The 17,716-nt window shown below is 43.1% G+C and overlaps 1 protein-coding gene across 2 annotated transcripts in view; it reads left to right on the plus strand.

Moving 5' to 3' along the window:
* The first annotated feature begins 73 nt into the window (after positions 1–73).
* Positions 74–17,716, plus strand: part of slka (STE20-like kinase a) — a 119,316-nt gene continuing 101,673 nt past the window's right edge. For both annotated transcript variants that reach the window (XM_059947224.1, XM_059947225.1), the window contains exon 1: positions 74–829. In XM_059947224.1, the coding sequence (XP_059803207.1) occupies positions 680–829 (150 nt within the window). In that variant the 5' untranslated portion in view covers positions 74–679. The remainder of the gene's footprint in view (positions 830–17,716) is intronic.

Here is a 17,716-nt window from a genome sequence, read left to right on the forward strand (position 1 = left end):
CCGCGGACGCGGGCGCTAATTGGCTGTTGCGAGTGTCATTCGGAGGTGGGATCGAGGAGAGGGAGGGAGCACGGGATCGCGCGGGTGACGGGAACGAGCATCAGGCGCGCGCTTCGAAAGGGGTGGCAGCGTCTCCAGGCATGGCGGCGCCTCTGTGGAACTGACGACCCCATCGCCCGTAAGGCGGCGGGACAGCGGCCGCGCCCGGCAGGAGGGCCCGGGGTAGGGTTCCTGGCTCCGAACGATCCCAGACCGAGTGTGTATTTACGGCTGCAATTTCCACAGAGTCACCAAGAACAACACGAGTACCTTTGGGACAATCTGCAGTAACCAGGATCACAGGGAGCGATCCGGAGCAAAACGATCACCGCGTAGTGATCCGGAGTAAAACGGTCAATCGGAGCGATTCGGAGTAAAACGATTACCCGGAGCGATCCGGAGTAAAACAATCACCCTCTGTGATTCAGAGTAAACGGGATCACCAAGAATGATCCGGAGTCACTGCGATCACCAGGAGTGATCCGGAGTAAAACGATCTGCAGGAGTGATCCGGAGTAAAGCGATCACCGGGAGTGATCCGGAATAAAGCTTGATATCAAAGCCACCAGTTCGAGCCTCCTGAGCATTCCCGGGTGAAGCCCAGGCCTGGTGTTATAGTCGGAACCTTGGAACGTCAAAAATGTCTTTCTTTAACTTTCGGAAGATTTTTAAGATCGGCGGGGAGAAGAAGAAGAAACAGTTTGAACATGTGAGGAAAGATGTAAATCCCGAGGAGATCTGGGACATCGTTGGCGAGCTTGGTGATGGGGCATTTGGCAAAGTCTATAAGGTGAGTCCGGTTGGTGCTAATGGTGAACGTTGAGTGGGCTATGATAACCAGTCAGGGAGCCCTCCCTGCTTTCCAGAGAAGTCCCATGAAGTTGGAGAGTTACACGGAGCAGTCGCTTAAAACATTGGTCATTAGTAGTCAGCAATAGTAGGTTTGAAAAAGCAGTACATGTACTCTGAGTGTTCTTATGACAGAGAACAAAGTTCATTGTGTTACTTTTAGCCAGCATCTGAAGCTGGGCAAAATAGGAAGCACGGTTTTGAAACATAAAGATTCGATTATTTGTTTTCATAAGACATAGGAGCAGAATTAGACTCTTTGACCCATGGAGCTTTTCATGTCTAAGTTATAAACTGGTTCAACATGGAAAGATGATTATCACTTTGTAAATTGCTCAATAGTATAGGTAGTTGGCAGCACAGTGAATAAAATGACAATAGTCTTGTTATTGTAGAAAGGGGGAAAAAAAGGCCTGAGGAAGGGTCTCAGCCTGAACATCAGCTGTTTATTCCTCTCCATAGTTGCTGCCTGACATGCTGAGTATTTGTGTGTGTTCCCCTGGATTTTCAGCCTCGGCAGAATCTCTTGTGTCTAGAAACAAATACGTCCCTGAAATAAATAATTTGAAAGGATTGGATAGGAAGGAGGGCGTGGGAGAGTACATGGGTCACTGGTTTGTGTTCATAGTTGCTTTCTCATTTCAGTTTCAGTTCTTCCCCTCAGTCCCTCCAAGGCCACAGACCGTTAGTGGGCCAAAGCCGTAATAACACAGGACCCTAATAAAGCCCAGAAAGTTATGAGATAAAATCACTCACCTCAATAATGTAGATAAGTTCATTCTTCACTTCAACACTGAACTGATTCCACAACTTACGAACACAATTTCAAGGACTTCACAATTCATGTTCTCAACTTTATTTAATTTTTTTTGTATATACGCAATTTGTCTTTTGCTCATTGAGTATTTGTCTTTGCTTGTGTGTGGTTTTTTCATTGATCCTATTGTGTTTCTTTGTGTCTACTGTGAATGCCCACAAGAAAATGAACCTTTGAGTAGTAACAATAAATTTACTTTGAACTTGTCTGCGAGGTTCATAGATAAGGTGGAAGTATCAAGTACTAAAAGGCATAGTTTTAAAATGAGGGGGACAAAGTTTAAAAGAGATTTTTTTTATTTTACCCGAAGTGTGGTAGGGTTCCAGAACTGCACTGTTAGAGTAGGTGGTGGAAGAAGATACAGGACCAACATTTAAGAAGCACTTAAACAGGTGCAGGTGGGATTAGTTTAATTTCACATTGTGATCAGCACAGACTTTGACATATGTGTCATTTCATGTTCTGTCATTAGATAGGTGTTGAACAGAATTAGCCTGTTGTGCTTTGTTTTGAAACAGGAGTCCTTGATCACCTCTTGAAAAGTTCCTGCAAGAAATATTGTGTATTGATGCAGATTTAGCAGTGCTAACTATTCGAACTTTCAGAAGGCATCTGAGAATTGGGGATGAATGAAGAGAATGTGGCAACAGGGATTTGGCATTGCTCCCCAGTGTCAGAACCCTTAGGTTAATTAGCCAATGTAAATTGATCTCACTGTGCAGATGATAGGGAGACCCTGAGAAAGTTGACAAGAATTTAAGTAAAAAAAAATCAATATTAACATAGGTTAGTGTAAGTGGGTGGTTGATAGTGTGAACTTGATGGGCTGAAGGGTATGCTTCTGTTCTGTATCTCCGATAGTGCAGCACTGTATGAGTCCTTCAGTTCATAATGTTGTGTGTGCTCATATAATCCTACTTCCCTCCTATACAGCCCATATCCCTCCATCTCTGATCCTGTGATTTAGTCCATCAGTTAGCATTTAAGGTGTAGGAGCCACAGAGCACAATTTGAAGGCCGAGTTTGTGATGTGTTTAACAGGCCAGGGCAAATCACTGCATCATGCTGTAAGGAGTGGAAAAAAGTATTCACGGAACAGGGAAAAAGGTATGTGAGGGGATTATAAAATCGGCTAAACTCATGGTCTGTAGATGGTGATTGAGTATCAAGGACCCTCGCCATTCTGGACACGCCCTCTTCTTATCGCTACCATCAGGGAAGAGGTACAGGAGCCTCGATGATTAGGAGTATGTTCTTCCCTTTGCCATCAGATTTCTGAAAAGACCATAAACCCATGAACACTAGCTTACTATTTTGCTCCCTTTTTGGACTACTGATATATTTTTGAATATTTTTATTGTAATTTATAATAATTTTTAATGTATTGCACTTACTATTGATAAAATAGCATATTTCACACCTTATGTCAGTAACTCTGATCTGAGGCAGAGGTGACATCACATTCGGTAAAGCCTCATGTTCACTGTTCAGCTGCTGTGACCTCATTGGATGAGAGGGTGAGGGAGGGAGTTACTGGATTGATCCCAGGAATTAGGATCTTTAGTTGAGCACAGAAGTTGGAGTTCTTTGCGTTATAACTGAGAAGGTTTAAAAGCTGACACCTTTGTCAAGAAACTAGGAAGTCTGGTTCTTTCAGGTGGGGATGGGTCAGTCACCAAAAGTTTCAGCTCATCAAGAAGGGGAAAGGAGTTCGTAGAAGACCTGAGTGACTGAGCAGAATCCAGTCTCTTAAAAAAAGAAGGGTACTTGAGATCATACACAAAATAATTATGAGAGAAAGGCATGTAATTGGGATAGAACAGAAACTCACTAGCCAACCGACATTAACAACCTCTCTCAGCCAATGTGCTCACTGTTCCTCTCAGTTTTTGGCCCTAGTTGTACTCAGCAGGCTGCCTTGTGAGCCTGACATCAGATTCCTGAAACAGGCACACTGTTTGTCACAGGAGGAGATCACCAGGCAGACAGGATATGCCGAAAGCTTCCTTGAATTGATACATTATCTCCTTCTGCCCAAAATGGAGGAGGAGTATTGGGATAGTGTCGAATTTTGAAGCCATGCATCAAGAGTGCATGGGTAGCCTGTGCAAATGGAGGATGCAGTACTTCAAAAACCCTTCAGCCATCCTATCAGGTACCAGTGTAACCAGAATAGCCTGTGGCTCCTGCAGTGGCATCTTCAATTGCTGTAGCCCCCCCACACAACCAGAAAAGCAAGCCGTTCCTGATCATGCAAAGCAGCCAGCACTGGGCACGTCACACGGAGTCTGATCCCTCAGGAGGCCCACCAGCAGAAGGACTGACTTACCTTCCTCTGTGGGGCTGAGCGTATGCTGAATCTGTGGCACATTGTTTGTTAACTACTGTCCACTGAAACTCCTGGTTGCGGTGGAACTGGTGCCATATTAACTGTAGGCTGCAATATTTGATGTTGTTTTTTTATGTTGAGTTAACATTTGACTCGCGTCACCAGCTCCTGATGTTCACACCCCACTCTAAAATAAATCTGCTCAACTCAAACTACCTGATTGCAGCAAATGGGTAGTGTTTGTTTCTCAGGTTTGATGGATTGTGCTGGTGTACTCTAGAGTGGCCATTGGCTGTATTAGGAGCTGGAAGTGTGACAGACTTTTAGCCTCTATAAATAACTGGAGTATGTTGCTCTTAAGCTTTATTGCCATTGGTCATGGTATCTGTCTTCTGCAGCTGAAGGAGTGGGGGGGATTTATGGTACAAATCATGGCTAAAAATCTTCCTTGTATCCCAGCATCATGGGAAATTCTGTTGATTATTTTAATGATGTCATCAGGTCATACGTCACAGAAGCAGTCCCTTTGGCCCATCAACTCCATGCTGACCAAGATGGCTGTCTCAGCTAGTGCCATTTGCCTGTGTTGGCCCGTGTCCCTCTTGGCCTTTTCTATCCAAATATGTTACTGGTGTTGGGGCCAGCTGTTGCCTCTGGGTTTGTTGTGGAGAGATATGGAGGTCTGCAGTGGGAGTTGTAGAGCTCACATTTTAATGTTATTTGTAGTTAACCAGCCAAACGCAAGGTGGTTTAAGGATAGGTGTTTTTGGAGAATAAGCTGAGAAACATTATAAATTAAGGCACAGTTGCCTCACAGTTGGCCAGAAGATGCAGAAACAAAGTGACAAGTTCATGTTGGTCTTTGTTACTGACAGGAATTTATAACAAAGAATGTGACAATGACTTGATAAGAAGCTGCAGAGAGAAGTATGTGCAGATATGGCATTAATATTGCTTCTTCTTGTGTTTATCACACCCATGGAGTATTTATTGTAGCTATTGACTGGATTCAGTTCCTGGAAGTGCATGCTCAAGCAGTGGGGCAGATTCCTTGGGAGTTGGTTGTCAGAATTGATTGCAAGATCACTGTTATCTAGAGTTTTGTAACTCTGGTGCGACATAGTAGTGCAGAGGGAAGTGCGGTGCTTTACAGCATTAGCTGTAGGTCAAGGTGCAGTCTTGCAGCTGGTAAGATGAACTCTGTTGTCCATAAAGAGTTTGTATGTTCTCCCCGTGACCACGTGGGTTTTCCCCAAATGCTCTGGTTTCCTTCCACATTGCAGTGATATACAGTTGGGGTTGATGAGTTGTGGGCATGCTCTGTTGACATCGGAAGCGTGGCAACACTTGCGGGCTGCCCCCAGCTCCTCATTGAATTGATTTGACGCAAGCTACACATTTCACTGTGTGTTTTGATGTACCTGTGAGAAATAAAATTAATTTGTATCTCCCTCTCTTTATTTTGTAAAGCAATCATGGAAGAAAGAGGAAATGGGTGAATTTTTAGGTGTTAAGAATAAGAGCGGTACAGGAAAGTGGCATTGAGGTAGATTATCATCTGTGATTGTATTGAACAGCAGAGCAGGCACAGGGGTCAAGTAACCTGCTTCTGCTATTTGTGTTCTAATGCACAAAAGACAGCGAATGGAATGCCAGTCATTGGATATAAAATCTGAAGCACTGGGATAGAACCGTGCCACACCGACATAAACCCCATGTGTAACTATCCTGAGAGTGTAGTGAGCAGTCTGGGCACCATGCTTGTGGAGGATTTGTTGACTTGAAGGGAATTCAGCATAGATTTTACTATGACACAAACTGTATAGATGATACTGGAACCTCATGTGCTAACTAACAAATGGAGGTAGCTGCAACTAAGTGTCAATTTCTGGAATTTAAACATGTAGGAAATTATTGGATTGCATTTTCTAAAATGTTTGGGGATTATCTGGTAGGGTAGATGGAGAGAAACTACATCTGGTTGGAGAGCTTGAATGAAGGGCACAAATTGAAAATTCATTCTCTGTCCTGTCCTATTTTGGGGTTGGAGGACTGTGTGTATATCACCGTATGTTTCAATGTATAGATGATCGATATATCTGAATTAGAGTCAAGCCTTTCAGGAGTGAGAACTCTGCCGTGGACAGTCCCAAACCCAGTTGTGAGAGGGGGAAGGTTGTGCATGGGGCTAACATTTGTTGAAACCTAAAGATATAAACAGAAGCCCTAAAACCTCATCCATGGGAAAGGAAGGATTTCAAAAGGCTACACCTGGGAACAACTTGAAATACTGGCCCAGGACAGAGGACTCTTGTGACTTGCTGTTAGTGACCTATGCCCCAGTAGGGGTGATGGGCATAAGTAAAATAGGAAAGTATGTGGAACTCCTCCACAAGTGACAATAAATGCTGCCAAGACTGTTAATGTTAAACCTGAGGTTACTGTTCAGAAAAGCAGATGATGAATGCAAGTTGGAGGTGAGCTCCAACAGATCATTAACTGTTTGAACTAGCTCAAAACACAATATTGGCATCAAGACAAGTTGTTGAGCTCACTATAATATAAAATTAGTAGCACATAGATAGTGCTGGTCATCTTTCAGATGGAGCCCTGCATCCAAGTCAGATTAGTTGGAATCGGTCCGTTGTTTAGAGGAATTAGAGGATATATCATTGAAACTTACACACTTCTTAAAGGATTGACAGGGTGAATGCAGTGAAGGTGTTTCCCCTGCCTAGGGAGTTAAACCAGGGTGAAGATTCAAAATACTGGAGGATGGAATTGAGGACAAATTTCTTCATGCAAAAGGTGGTGAATCTTTGAAAATCTCTACCCCAGAGAACTGCAGATGCAATATCATTCAGTAAATTCAGAATAAGAAAAATAGATATGAGGGAATGGGAGGATGGAGGGGGTTAACCTGTGTGTATGTTGTTCTTGTGTAGGTTAGTCTGTTTGTTTGTCTGCGCCATTCAATGCTGTGTTAACCTGACCATCGGTATGCCTGTGTGCATGCTAATTGTGGAGCACAAATACACACCTTCCAGTGGCATCAACAGATATATTTGTTAGTGTGTGAGTGCTGATGTCCTGCTCCCTGTTGTCTTGGTCCCACTTGGAACAGGATCTTGTGTACGAAACCCATGTTTTAGCTGGTATACAAGAGCCATCTGCATTAAATTAGCTTAGCGATTAGTGTAAATCTGTTACAGTGCCAGTTGTAAGGTAAGTGTTCAATTTCTGTCACTGTCTTCTCCCCCCCCCCCCCCCCATGACTGTGGTTTCCTCTGAGTGCTCTGGAGTCCTCCCACGTTCGAAAGACCTATGGGTTATGGTTCGTGAATTATGGGTATGCTATGTTGGCATTGGAAGTGTGGTGACACCTTTGGGCTGTCCATCACAATCCTCACTGATTTGATTCGATGGCATGGTATGTAAGGAGTTTGTACGTCCTCCCCAGTGACTGTTTCCCCTGGGTGCACCAGCTTCCTCCCACAGCCCAAAGGCGTATCAGGTGGTAGGTCATTGCCAATTGTCCCATGATTAGTCTAGGATTAAGTCGGAGCCAGTGACCTATTCTGCGCTGTATCTCAATAAATAAATGAATCAATAAAACAATGCATTTCATTATTTGTTTTGATGTGCACATGACAAATAAAGTTAAAGGCCACATGGGCTCCACATGGAACATCAGGGCCATTGTAGACAATCCCAACAGTGATGAGTTTGTCATAGCTCACAAACTCACTTGAGCCAGTGCTTCAATATACAATGGCCACTGTTGCTTTGTTGCAAAGAGCAGGTAATTATCTGCATCTATACTAAACATTCAGATGATTTCACTCAAAGGATGAGACAATTGAGGAAATGAAATATTGGCAACAGTGCTGAATTGGAGGTTAAGTACTCTCTGAAAGATGTCAATAGCTTCCTTTTGTGGTTATGTACGTGACAGAGAAAGGACGATCTGACCATTAAACAAAAAACAAGACTGATATAAGTGAAATTGGTCTTGGTGTATCACTGCAGCACTGGACTGGCTCTAATTAATTTAAGCTGCATTGCTGATTACTGTTACTGCAAAATAACCCTTTCAGAATTCAAAAACACCCTGGTATTAGAGCTGAAATCTATCTACTGGAGTTTTCTTTTTGCATGTGAGTGAGTTAGGGTGATGCTGTTGAAATAGCTGAGTGGGTGAGCAGAGTGCATTTTGCAGATGGGACGTTTGGTGGTCCCTCTGGTTGGTGGAAGAGGAACTTGCTGCTTAGCATTGGCGTCATAGGCCAATGTGTCTGTCTGTGTACTATATGACTCCAAGACCCGTTAAACTCAACAACATTCAGAGTGAAGCAGCCTGCTTGCTCTGTAGGTTTTGATGTATTCCTTCCTTCAGGATCCTTGGCCTGTGCTGTAGTCAATCTGTTATGTGGCTGGACAGTAGATGTTTTGGTCATTTTGCCCAAAAGATGTCGAAGACTGGGATTTCTGTGATGGTACTGACCCCGGAGGGCAAGAGTTCTCGTTGAAGTTCTCTTATTGCAGGTGGTACCTGCCTGAATGTTGTCACAAACTTAGTGTAGACATGGGTTACTGTGTTTACTGAAGAACTGGGAATTCAGTGGCTGATTCCACTATGTAATGAAATCACTGCAATATTAAGAGCATAGGTGTCAACTACTGGGTTTGTCAGCTGTGTACGTGGTTAATGAGATTTTCACACACCATATAAAGCATCACAAGTTCTCTGATTTGCAGCACTAACTTAAGCAATTCCTCGTCAGTTCTTCGCTGGGACTCTCTGCTTTTTTGACACCCTTGTGTTATTTTTATTCACTTTTATAAATTTCGATAACATTGATATCTTTTTTCAGTTATTTGGCAGGGCAAATTATTTCCGTGTCAACCAACTCCTGTTGATATTCCTATGAAAAGTTATATACCTAGAGCTTAGAACTTATTAAATAAAATTACAAAGGCTGAACAAAGCTGGAAATATCACCCCTCAGATATCTTAATTTTAATAGATCCATTGGATTGGTAATCATCAGATGACATTATTGTTTCCAAAAGCAGCTAATTAACTCTTCACTTAAATTGATCATCCAAAAGAGGGTGGAAATCCCAGTTCATAGTTTGGATTGTGTATGGTGGGAAGCAGCTGTGTCAACCAAACTGAGCCATGGAGGAGAAGATTCCGTAGAAGTACCCGCTGTGGGACACTATTCAGTGTTGGTGAAGAGCAGTGGGTGTAAGTAGTAATGTTGTGATGGTGATGCCTCTCGTGGCTGGCTGTGGGAGACCACCCTGTGGTTGGGGAAGAGAAATGGGTGTAGGCGGTAATGTTGCGACAGTGATGCTGCTTAGAGCGGAGTTCACATCTGTGGGAGACATTTTGTGGTTGGGAAAGAGAAATGGATGTAGGCAGTAATGTCCTGGCAGCGATGCTGTTCATGGCTGTGGGAGACGTCCTGTGGGGGGGAAAGATTCAGGGTTTGACCTGCATCTGAGGAATGGCCACCAGGCTGAGACAAAGGAGGTCCAGGCACCAGAAACAAGCAGGGGAGAGAGGTGTATACTGGAGTGGGTGCAGAGGAGATTCATCAAGGCATTTCAGTTGTGATGAGAGATTGGATCGATTATGTTTGTGTTCCCTGGAAGGGGGGAGGAGGAGTGGGGGGATTGTCAGGATACTGGGAGGGTGGAAAGATTGTCTTTATCACAGGAGACAGGAGTTTAAAATCAGAGGTTTAAGGTGAGGGGAAAGATTTAAAGGGATCTGAGGAATAACTTTTTTATACACAGGATTGTGGGTTTATTAAATGAGATTCCAGAAGTTTCAAATAACAACATTTGACAGACAATTGGGCCTGTACAGTATATAGTTAGGAAAGAGTTAGAGGAATATAGGGCTATTGGGACGAGCATTGTGGTCAGCATGGATGAGTTGAGCCAAAAGGCCTGTTTCTACGCTGTATGAATCTATGGCAAAGGTATATAAAAGCAGACAGCGTACCCTTAAGGTAAGAGCTAGGGGATTTGAGGAAGAATTATTTTCACACATCTGGAATGTGAGTGGGTGATGGAAGCACGTATTTGCACAACACTTGAGCTTTACCTGCTATGTTAGTGAAAACTATGGACTGAGCGAAGGAAAATGATGTTCACAAGTACACAATGGCTGGTCCAGATGGTGGCTGAAGGGTACGATTCCATGCAGCGTGATGCTTTGATCCTGTGACATTAAGTCAGGATGCTGTCTGTGGGTATGTGCTAGTTTGCTGTCTTTGCAAGATATTTTAAACATCTTCCTCTGCTACATTTTTTACTGCTCCCCCTGAACCAGTTGTGTACTGATTCTATACTCCACTTGTTGGCTGATTTGGAGTCAGAGTCATTAGGGAGTGATTCTCACCGTACAGTTCACAAGAGCTTTATTGGACAGAGAAAAGTGAGTTCAGGTCCTGCAACTTTTATCAACAGGCCGCACTGTAATGAATGTGGGAGTCAGGGAAAACTGTCACAGCTCATGTGGCCGAATGCAATGACATTCCTGTGATAATGAAATAGTTTGCTCCCTACAGAAAGCTGCAGAAAAGGTAATAAAATATATCAGTGGATGTAAGCATGTGATTCCATAAGATCATAAGGCATAGGAGCAGAATTAGCCATCCAGTCTGCTCCACTATTTCATCATGGCTGATTTATTTTCTCAACTCCATTCTCCTGCCTTCTGCCTGTAGCCTTTAACGCCCTGACTAATCAAAAACCTATCATCCTCCGCTTTAAATCTACCCAATGACTTGACCTCCACAGCCATCTGTGGCAATGAATTCCACGGATTCATCATCCTCTGGCTAAAGAAATTCCTCCTCATCTCTGTTTTAAAGAAATATCCTTGGGAGAAGCCTAGTCTCTGGGTGCACTGTTTGAAGCATCTACTCTGGTTACCTTCTGAATATTTGCAGTGATGTGTTTACTGTATTGGTTTCTGATATTAATAAAAATGGAAGGAGTTAAATGAAGTGATTTGCTGCCTTTCACATACACCCAAGTTCCCCTAACTGGAGATGCACAAACTCTGCTATTGGCACGATGGACACTCAGTCTGGTTACATTCTTCCCACGTCCCACCCAACTGTGTGGTACTGTTCTCTGCTCCCCCTCGGAACAACGTAACAGATTGTCATTTTGAGCACTTCAGCAGCCCCCTGTTGTGCTGATGTAACAGTGTTCTCTTGGCAATGTACAATGAAGTTATGGAGTGCAAATTCACAGCACTGGAGCACTGCTGCGGTTTTTTTGTGATGCAAATACTGCACAGCATTGAAATCGCAGAAGTATGGCACAGATCTGCATTTAGTTTGGACCGCAACAGTGTAGAATGCAGCGCTGCCTTTGGATTAGAGATGCTTTCAATCAGTGTCAAAATGTGATGTTTGTATTTTGAGTTGAGCAGTGTATTTTAAAACATTCTACCTTTTAGTATGGCAAGCACCCGATGAATCATGTAAACTGTATTGTTTTAGTTCAGGGTGAGATTTCTTCAGACGGGGTTCCTTGGTGTTCGATTCACAAAATGTAGCTGGGGACTGAGTGTAAGAAGCTGTGTGTCAGTGCCAGAGCCTGTGCTGGCAGCCTGATTGTGTGCTGGTTATTTCCATTGGAGCACACCAGTTAGTTGGAACCCAGTCAGTGCTTGAGACTTAGTCTGATTTTCTGGCAGTGTCTGAAGTCTTTTATTCCAAAGCTCTTTTGAAAAAAATATCTCTGAGTACATTGAAATTGTAAATCCTGAAACAAAAGAGGCTAGCAAGTCTGCTTTAATTTCTCCAGCATCCTTTAATTTAAATACCTTTCCACATACTTTCTCTGCATTATCTTTGATGTGACAAGCTAACTGGATTGAAGACGAGCATTGAACCTCCTGAGCTCCTCTCTATAATGCAGCATGTATGAACTGATGGAGGTGCTACTGTTATCCCTTCTCCAGATGCTTTTCTTAGCTGCATAGGTTGTACTCAACACTATGATACATAGAAACATAGAAAATAGGTGCAGGAGTAGGCCCTTCGAGCCTGCACCACCATTCAGTATGATGGTGGCCTTGCTCACTGTCTGGAAGGATACCGGACTAGAAATGGGAATGGTTATCTCTGTCAGCCACGGGCCTGCCTTTTGCATGAGTTGCTGTCGCAGTGCCAGTTGGGGTTGTACCGGGAATGAATGAACTTCCTGATGTTTCTTTCATATTTCAGCTGAGGGTTTGGAAGGTCTATTCCAAGCTTACCTTCCTGTGGTGAAATGGAAAATTTATACTCTACGTTTAAACATAGAAGAGCCTTTATTTATAGAGCACTCGGTCGCATCTCTGGGGCACCCACAGAACTTCCTCCTAATTCATTATCTATTGCTGGCATTTCCTGCGGAAGCCGATTCGGCCAGCACCAATGTAGTGCATAGCAGCAATGCATGGCCATCACCAGAATAAAGCAGCAATGCATGGCTATTACCAAGAATAAAGAGTTATTTCATTTGTTTAAATAAAGTTATTAATTGGTCACATGTTTGGAACTCTGTTCTTCAGTAGCGTCAAAGGATCTTTTACATCCACATTAATAAGTGGATGGAGTCTTTTTTTAACCCCTTTCTTGAAAAGTGGTCATTAATAAAGCAGCGTTCCTTCAGGTGCTTGGTTCTATAATAATTGCCCCCTATCCTCATCGAAACTACAAGGGAAGAATTCATTTAATGAAACGTGCATCAAAACATACAGTGACATGTGTCACTTGCTTTGGCAATGTGCTGGGGGACACTCGCAAGTGTGGTCACGCTTCCTACACCGACTTAGTATGACCATAACACATACATCTTTGGAATGTGGGAGGAAACCAGACATGAGGAGAACTTACAAACTCCTTACAGACCACGGTAGGAATTGAACTCCAATCTTACAGCTGGCACTGTAAAGCATCGCAGTAACTATATGCTACTGCGCTGTCCTAATGTCAGCTTCATGTCAGACTAACACATTTTGTGTCTTTTCTACTGTTAGTTTTGTTTGTTTCATATTTTTCTTCCTTTTATATAAAAATATTTTAGCAGAGGGCCATGAATAATGCTCTATGTGGGAAGTTATTTCAACAGGTTTGTATTTGGAATTGCCTGTCTGAGTTGGATTATGGCTAGTACAGTACTGAACTGGGTGTTACTCTTCACACCATAGCAGGCCCTGCTCCCACCAACTATCAAATCCCTGCTTATACTGTTATCTGCTCACTCCGATTTTATTTTCCCCAATTGTCATCAACTCCCTGCAGGTTCTACTGCTCACCTTCACTAGGGACAATTTACAATGGGCATTTGACCCACTAACCCATGAGGAGACCCACACAGTCACAGGGACAAACTCCATACTGGCAGCATCACTGGCAACTCCATACACCACTGGTATTTAGGGCAGCAGTGAAGGTCCTCCATTTCTGACAGTGTTCAGGGCTTTGCTCCTTCATTATGTCAGTAACTTCCTCTTGGTTTTCTCTACTGTTAGTAACGCAAGTCCCAGGTGGAGACTCAGATGTAGAAAGATTCTTCATTGCTGTTTCCGTAACAATTTTGTTTTATTAGTCAGGGTTGTTAGCCCTGAGCTGAATCCCCAAACCTGGAGGACCTGTGCTGTTAATCTGGTCTCTATGCTTTGACCTGCTTGACATGGGTGACCCTGCTGAAGAATAAAACCCTGACTCCAGCCAACGCAGCTCTCCAGGTCATTGAGGCGTGCAAGTCTCCAAACTACGACAAGGTTGCGGTCCTCTTGGAGGACGCAGCTCTCCAGGTCATTGAGGCGTGCAAGTCTCCAAACTACGACAAGGTTGCGGTCCTCTTGGAGGTACAGAGGCAGCATGTAAAGTCAGAATTCAACCTGGATCGCTGGAAGTATCGAGGCAGTAGCTGTACCATTGAACTGACCTCCAGTCAGTCAAGTCCAGACTACCACTTGGCAGTGAGCTCCTGTTTACTGTGTCCACTATTGATATGACTAACCAACCAACCCAGATACTGAGATTAGATGTGGCAAGCTTGAAAAAATAAAGGAGAGCTTTCACTTTTGGACAGTGTGCTGAAGAAAGAGGTTTCACAGTTCCAGATCAGGTGAAGGAGTCTCCAAAGGTATCAGTGAGTGACTCAGTGCTAGTGAAGAATTAAACCAAAGGTTCAGTCTCTCCATTTAAAAAAGATGGAAGGTGAGTTCAGCTGTGGTTGAACAGCAAAGCCCTTGGGAAATGATGAGGGGCAAATCAACATGTGACCATGATGGACAAGGATCAAGTGTAGGAACATCAGTGGCTACTGATAGCACGGTAGCATAACGGTTAGCACAACACTTTACAGCACCATCATCCAGGGTTCAAATCCTGCCACTGTTAAAGGAGTTTCTACGTTCTCCACATAACCACGTGGGTTTCCTCCAAGTTCTCCGAAAGAAGTGCACCAGTTTCCCCCCAAATTCCAGAGATGCCTGGGTTAGGTTTAGTAAGCTGTGGGCATACTATGTTGGCACGGAAGCCATGGTGCCATGTGTGCGCTGCCCCCAGCACATTCTCGGACTGTGTTGGTCGTTGATACAAATGGTGCGTTTCTCCGTATGTTTCATTGCACTGATGTTGGAAGTTGTACTCCATCTTGGTTTGAAGTGTATTGCCATTCCTTTACTGAATCAAAATACTGGAGCTCCCTACCAACGATACTGTGGAACAGCCTTCATGAAATGGGCCTGTTCTCCAGAAATAAATGTTTGGGGGAGTAAAAGGGAAAGATGTCTGATTAGGGCCTTGTCTTAAGTTTTAAAAATATCAGCAATCAAATATTGTCCTGATGAAGGATCTCAGTTTGAAACATTGACTGTTTATTCCTCTTCATAGATTTTGCCTAACCTGCAGAGTTCCTCTAGCATTTTGTGTGTGTTGCTCAAGGTTTCCAGCATCTGCACAATCTTTTGTGTTTATGAAGCTCACTTCCAGTTGTACCCCATATTGTACATTTCTCTTTTAGGGTTTGTTTCATGGCAGTTTATTTCAGCTTCCCATTGTGTTTACTGCACCACAGCCTAGGCAGCCTTTCATTGCAATGAAGAGCAGGCTCGTTTACAGCGTCTGCAGAAATTGTTGGCTTGTAGTCGGCCAGCTGAGTAATTGAGAGCAATGCAGCACTTTGTGAAAAGACTATACATCAAATGTACAGGTCAATTACTGGAAGTGGCTTCTGCTGAAGGCAGAGAAAGTTTGGTGAAGGATCTGACTGGCCATAAAATTGCATTTATAGAAAGTCTACAGTGGGAGGAAGGACACTATATCCTACAACTTCCTGAAATGCACTAACATTATAAGGAAGGATAAGGTGTCATTGGAACAGGGAGTCACGTGGTTTCCTGTCTTCAATTCTAGAGCAGCTCCTATAATATACATCATGGAGATGGGTAGGGAATTCCTGCCCACAGGCACAGCTCATTACTAATGTGCATGTTTAACACAGACAAGGTAAAAATAAAACTCAAAAGCCCCCACAAGGTTTTTCCTATTGAAAAAGGGCACCTGGGAGATTTCAGAATAGGAAATAGAGCATGTAGCAATTCCTTTGAATCTGTTTATGTGACATATAATTATATCAGAGCATTGTTACAGCAAGAGGACATTCAGCTCTTCAGGTCAATGCCAGCAGTATGTTCTCTGCTCTGTCTCTGCTAATCTCATTCCTTGAGAATGAGAGACAGAATGTTCTAACATCCGTTATATTTCACTAGTATAGCATGACGTTTGACAGATTCGTTAGCGGTATAACCATAACCAATGTGCACAGTGATAAACTAGAGCTACAGGTTAGATTCCTCCTGGTCATACTGTGTTTGAGAATGTGATTGTACATCTTGTACATACCCTAAAAATGCTCTTGTGGAAGTGTGACATTTCTGCTTGAACAGAGAGCTGCTTATTGGTAATACAATCTGGTTTTCTCACTACATTCTTTATCTAAAGGCACATTATTCAGCTGTGAATGGATGGCAGCACTTGAATGAGCTTTCAAACTGACACCCACTGAGAGAACAGGAGCAAATACTGCAGGTGTTGGAATCTGGAATAAAAATGTTTGTCTGCCTCTCTGTCTGCTGTCTTGTGCTGTCCTTCCAGCACTCTGTGGTTTTACTGGAGGAATGAAAATTGTACATGAACCATGCAGTAGAAACATTCGATAAGTGAAGCACCACACATGAGATGCTGGAGGAACTCAGCAGGCCAGGCACCATCTATGGAAAGAGTACAGTCGACGTTTCGGGCTGAGACCCTTCAGCAGGACTGGTGAAAGGTCTAACTGTACTCCTTTCCATTGATGCTGCCTGGCCTGCTGAGTTCTTCCAGTATTTTGTATGTGTTGCTTAAAATTTTCATCATCTGCAGATTTTCTCTTGTTTGTGATTCGATAAGTGAAAATGCTTTTGCAAGTGTTCATCCATTGTCAGGCTGCACTGAAACCTCCTTTTTGCTAATGCGCTGGTTAGCCTTGCTATTAATAGTATTCTTTTAAGCGTGTATCGCACAATATTTAAACAGCAAACTATGTCGCTATGTCCCTTGGTACATTCTGTGTTGTTCTGACGAGCATCATGGGCATGCAACGATGGCACCAAAATGTCTGGTGACATGTGTGGGCTTTCTCCCGGCACTTCCTTAGGCTGTGTTGGTTGTTAACAGAAACGACGCATTTCACTGTATGTTTCCATGTACACATGATAAGTAAATGAATCTGAATCTGAAGTTAAAGCATGGTCAGAGGATGAGGACACTGGTTTGGGACATCAAAGAATTTTCCCACAAACTAATGTAGTTTTGGAAGGGCAATGAAGATGGAATCGTTTGAGTTATCTGTCTAATGTGAAGGTATCTGCTGGTTTTTTGGCCCAATATCACCTCCATTCAATCACAAGCTTATTATTAGTTTCTTTAAAGGATTGGAATGTGTAGCCTACAGCATCTTGAAGGATTATTATCATTATTGATTTTTTATATTTCATCAGAGTTTGAGGAGATTCGGTTTGTCACCTAAAACACTCGTAAATTTCTACAGATGTACTGTGGAGACCATTCTGACTGGTTGCATCGCCGTCTGACATGGAAGGGGGTGGGAGCTACTGTATAGGATCATAGTAAGCTGCAGAGAGTTGTAAAATTAGTCAGCTCTATTATGGCCTCCGTAGTACCCAAGACATCTTCAAAGCGAGAAGCTTCAAGAAGGCAGCGTCCATCATTAAAGACCTCCACCATCCTGAGCTTCTCATCAGGAAGGAGGTACAGGAGCCTGAAGTCACACACCTTGTGATTCAGGAACAGCTTCTTTCCCTCTGCCATCTAATTTCTGAATGGACATTGAACCCATGAATACTACTTCACTACTTTTTTATTGTACATAAGAGAAAATCTTCAGATGCTGGAAATCCAAGTAACATACACAAAATGCTGGAAGAACTCAGCAGGCCAGGCAACATCTATGGAAAAGAGCACAGCTGACATTTCGGGCTGAAACCCTTTGGTAGGACACTATTATTTCTGTTTTTGCACTACTTATTTAACTATGTGATATACACATATATACTTACTGCAATTCAAGATTTTTTCTATATTATTATGTAT

This window comes from Hypanus sabinus, chromosome 22 (assembly GCF_030144855.1).
Source record: "Hypanus sabinus isolate sHypSab1 chromosome 22, sHypSab1.hap1, whole genome shotgun sequence".
Classification (NCBI taxonomy): domain Eukaryota; kingdom Metazoa; phylum Chordata; class Chondrichthyes; order Myliobatiformes; family Dasyatidae; genus Hypanus; species Hypanus sabinus.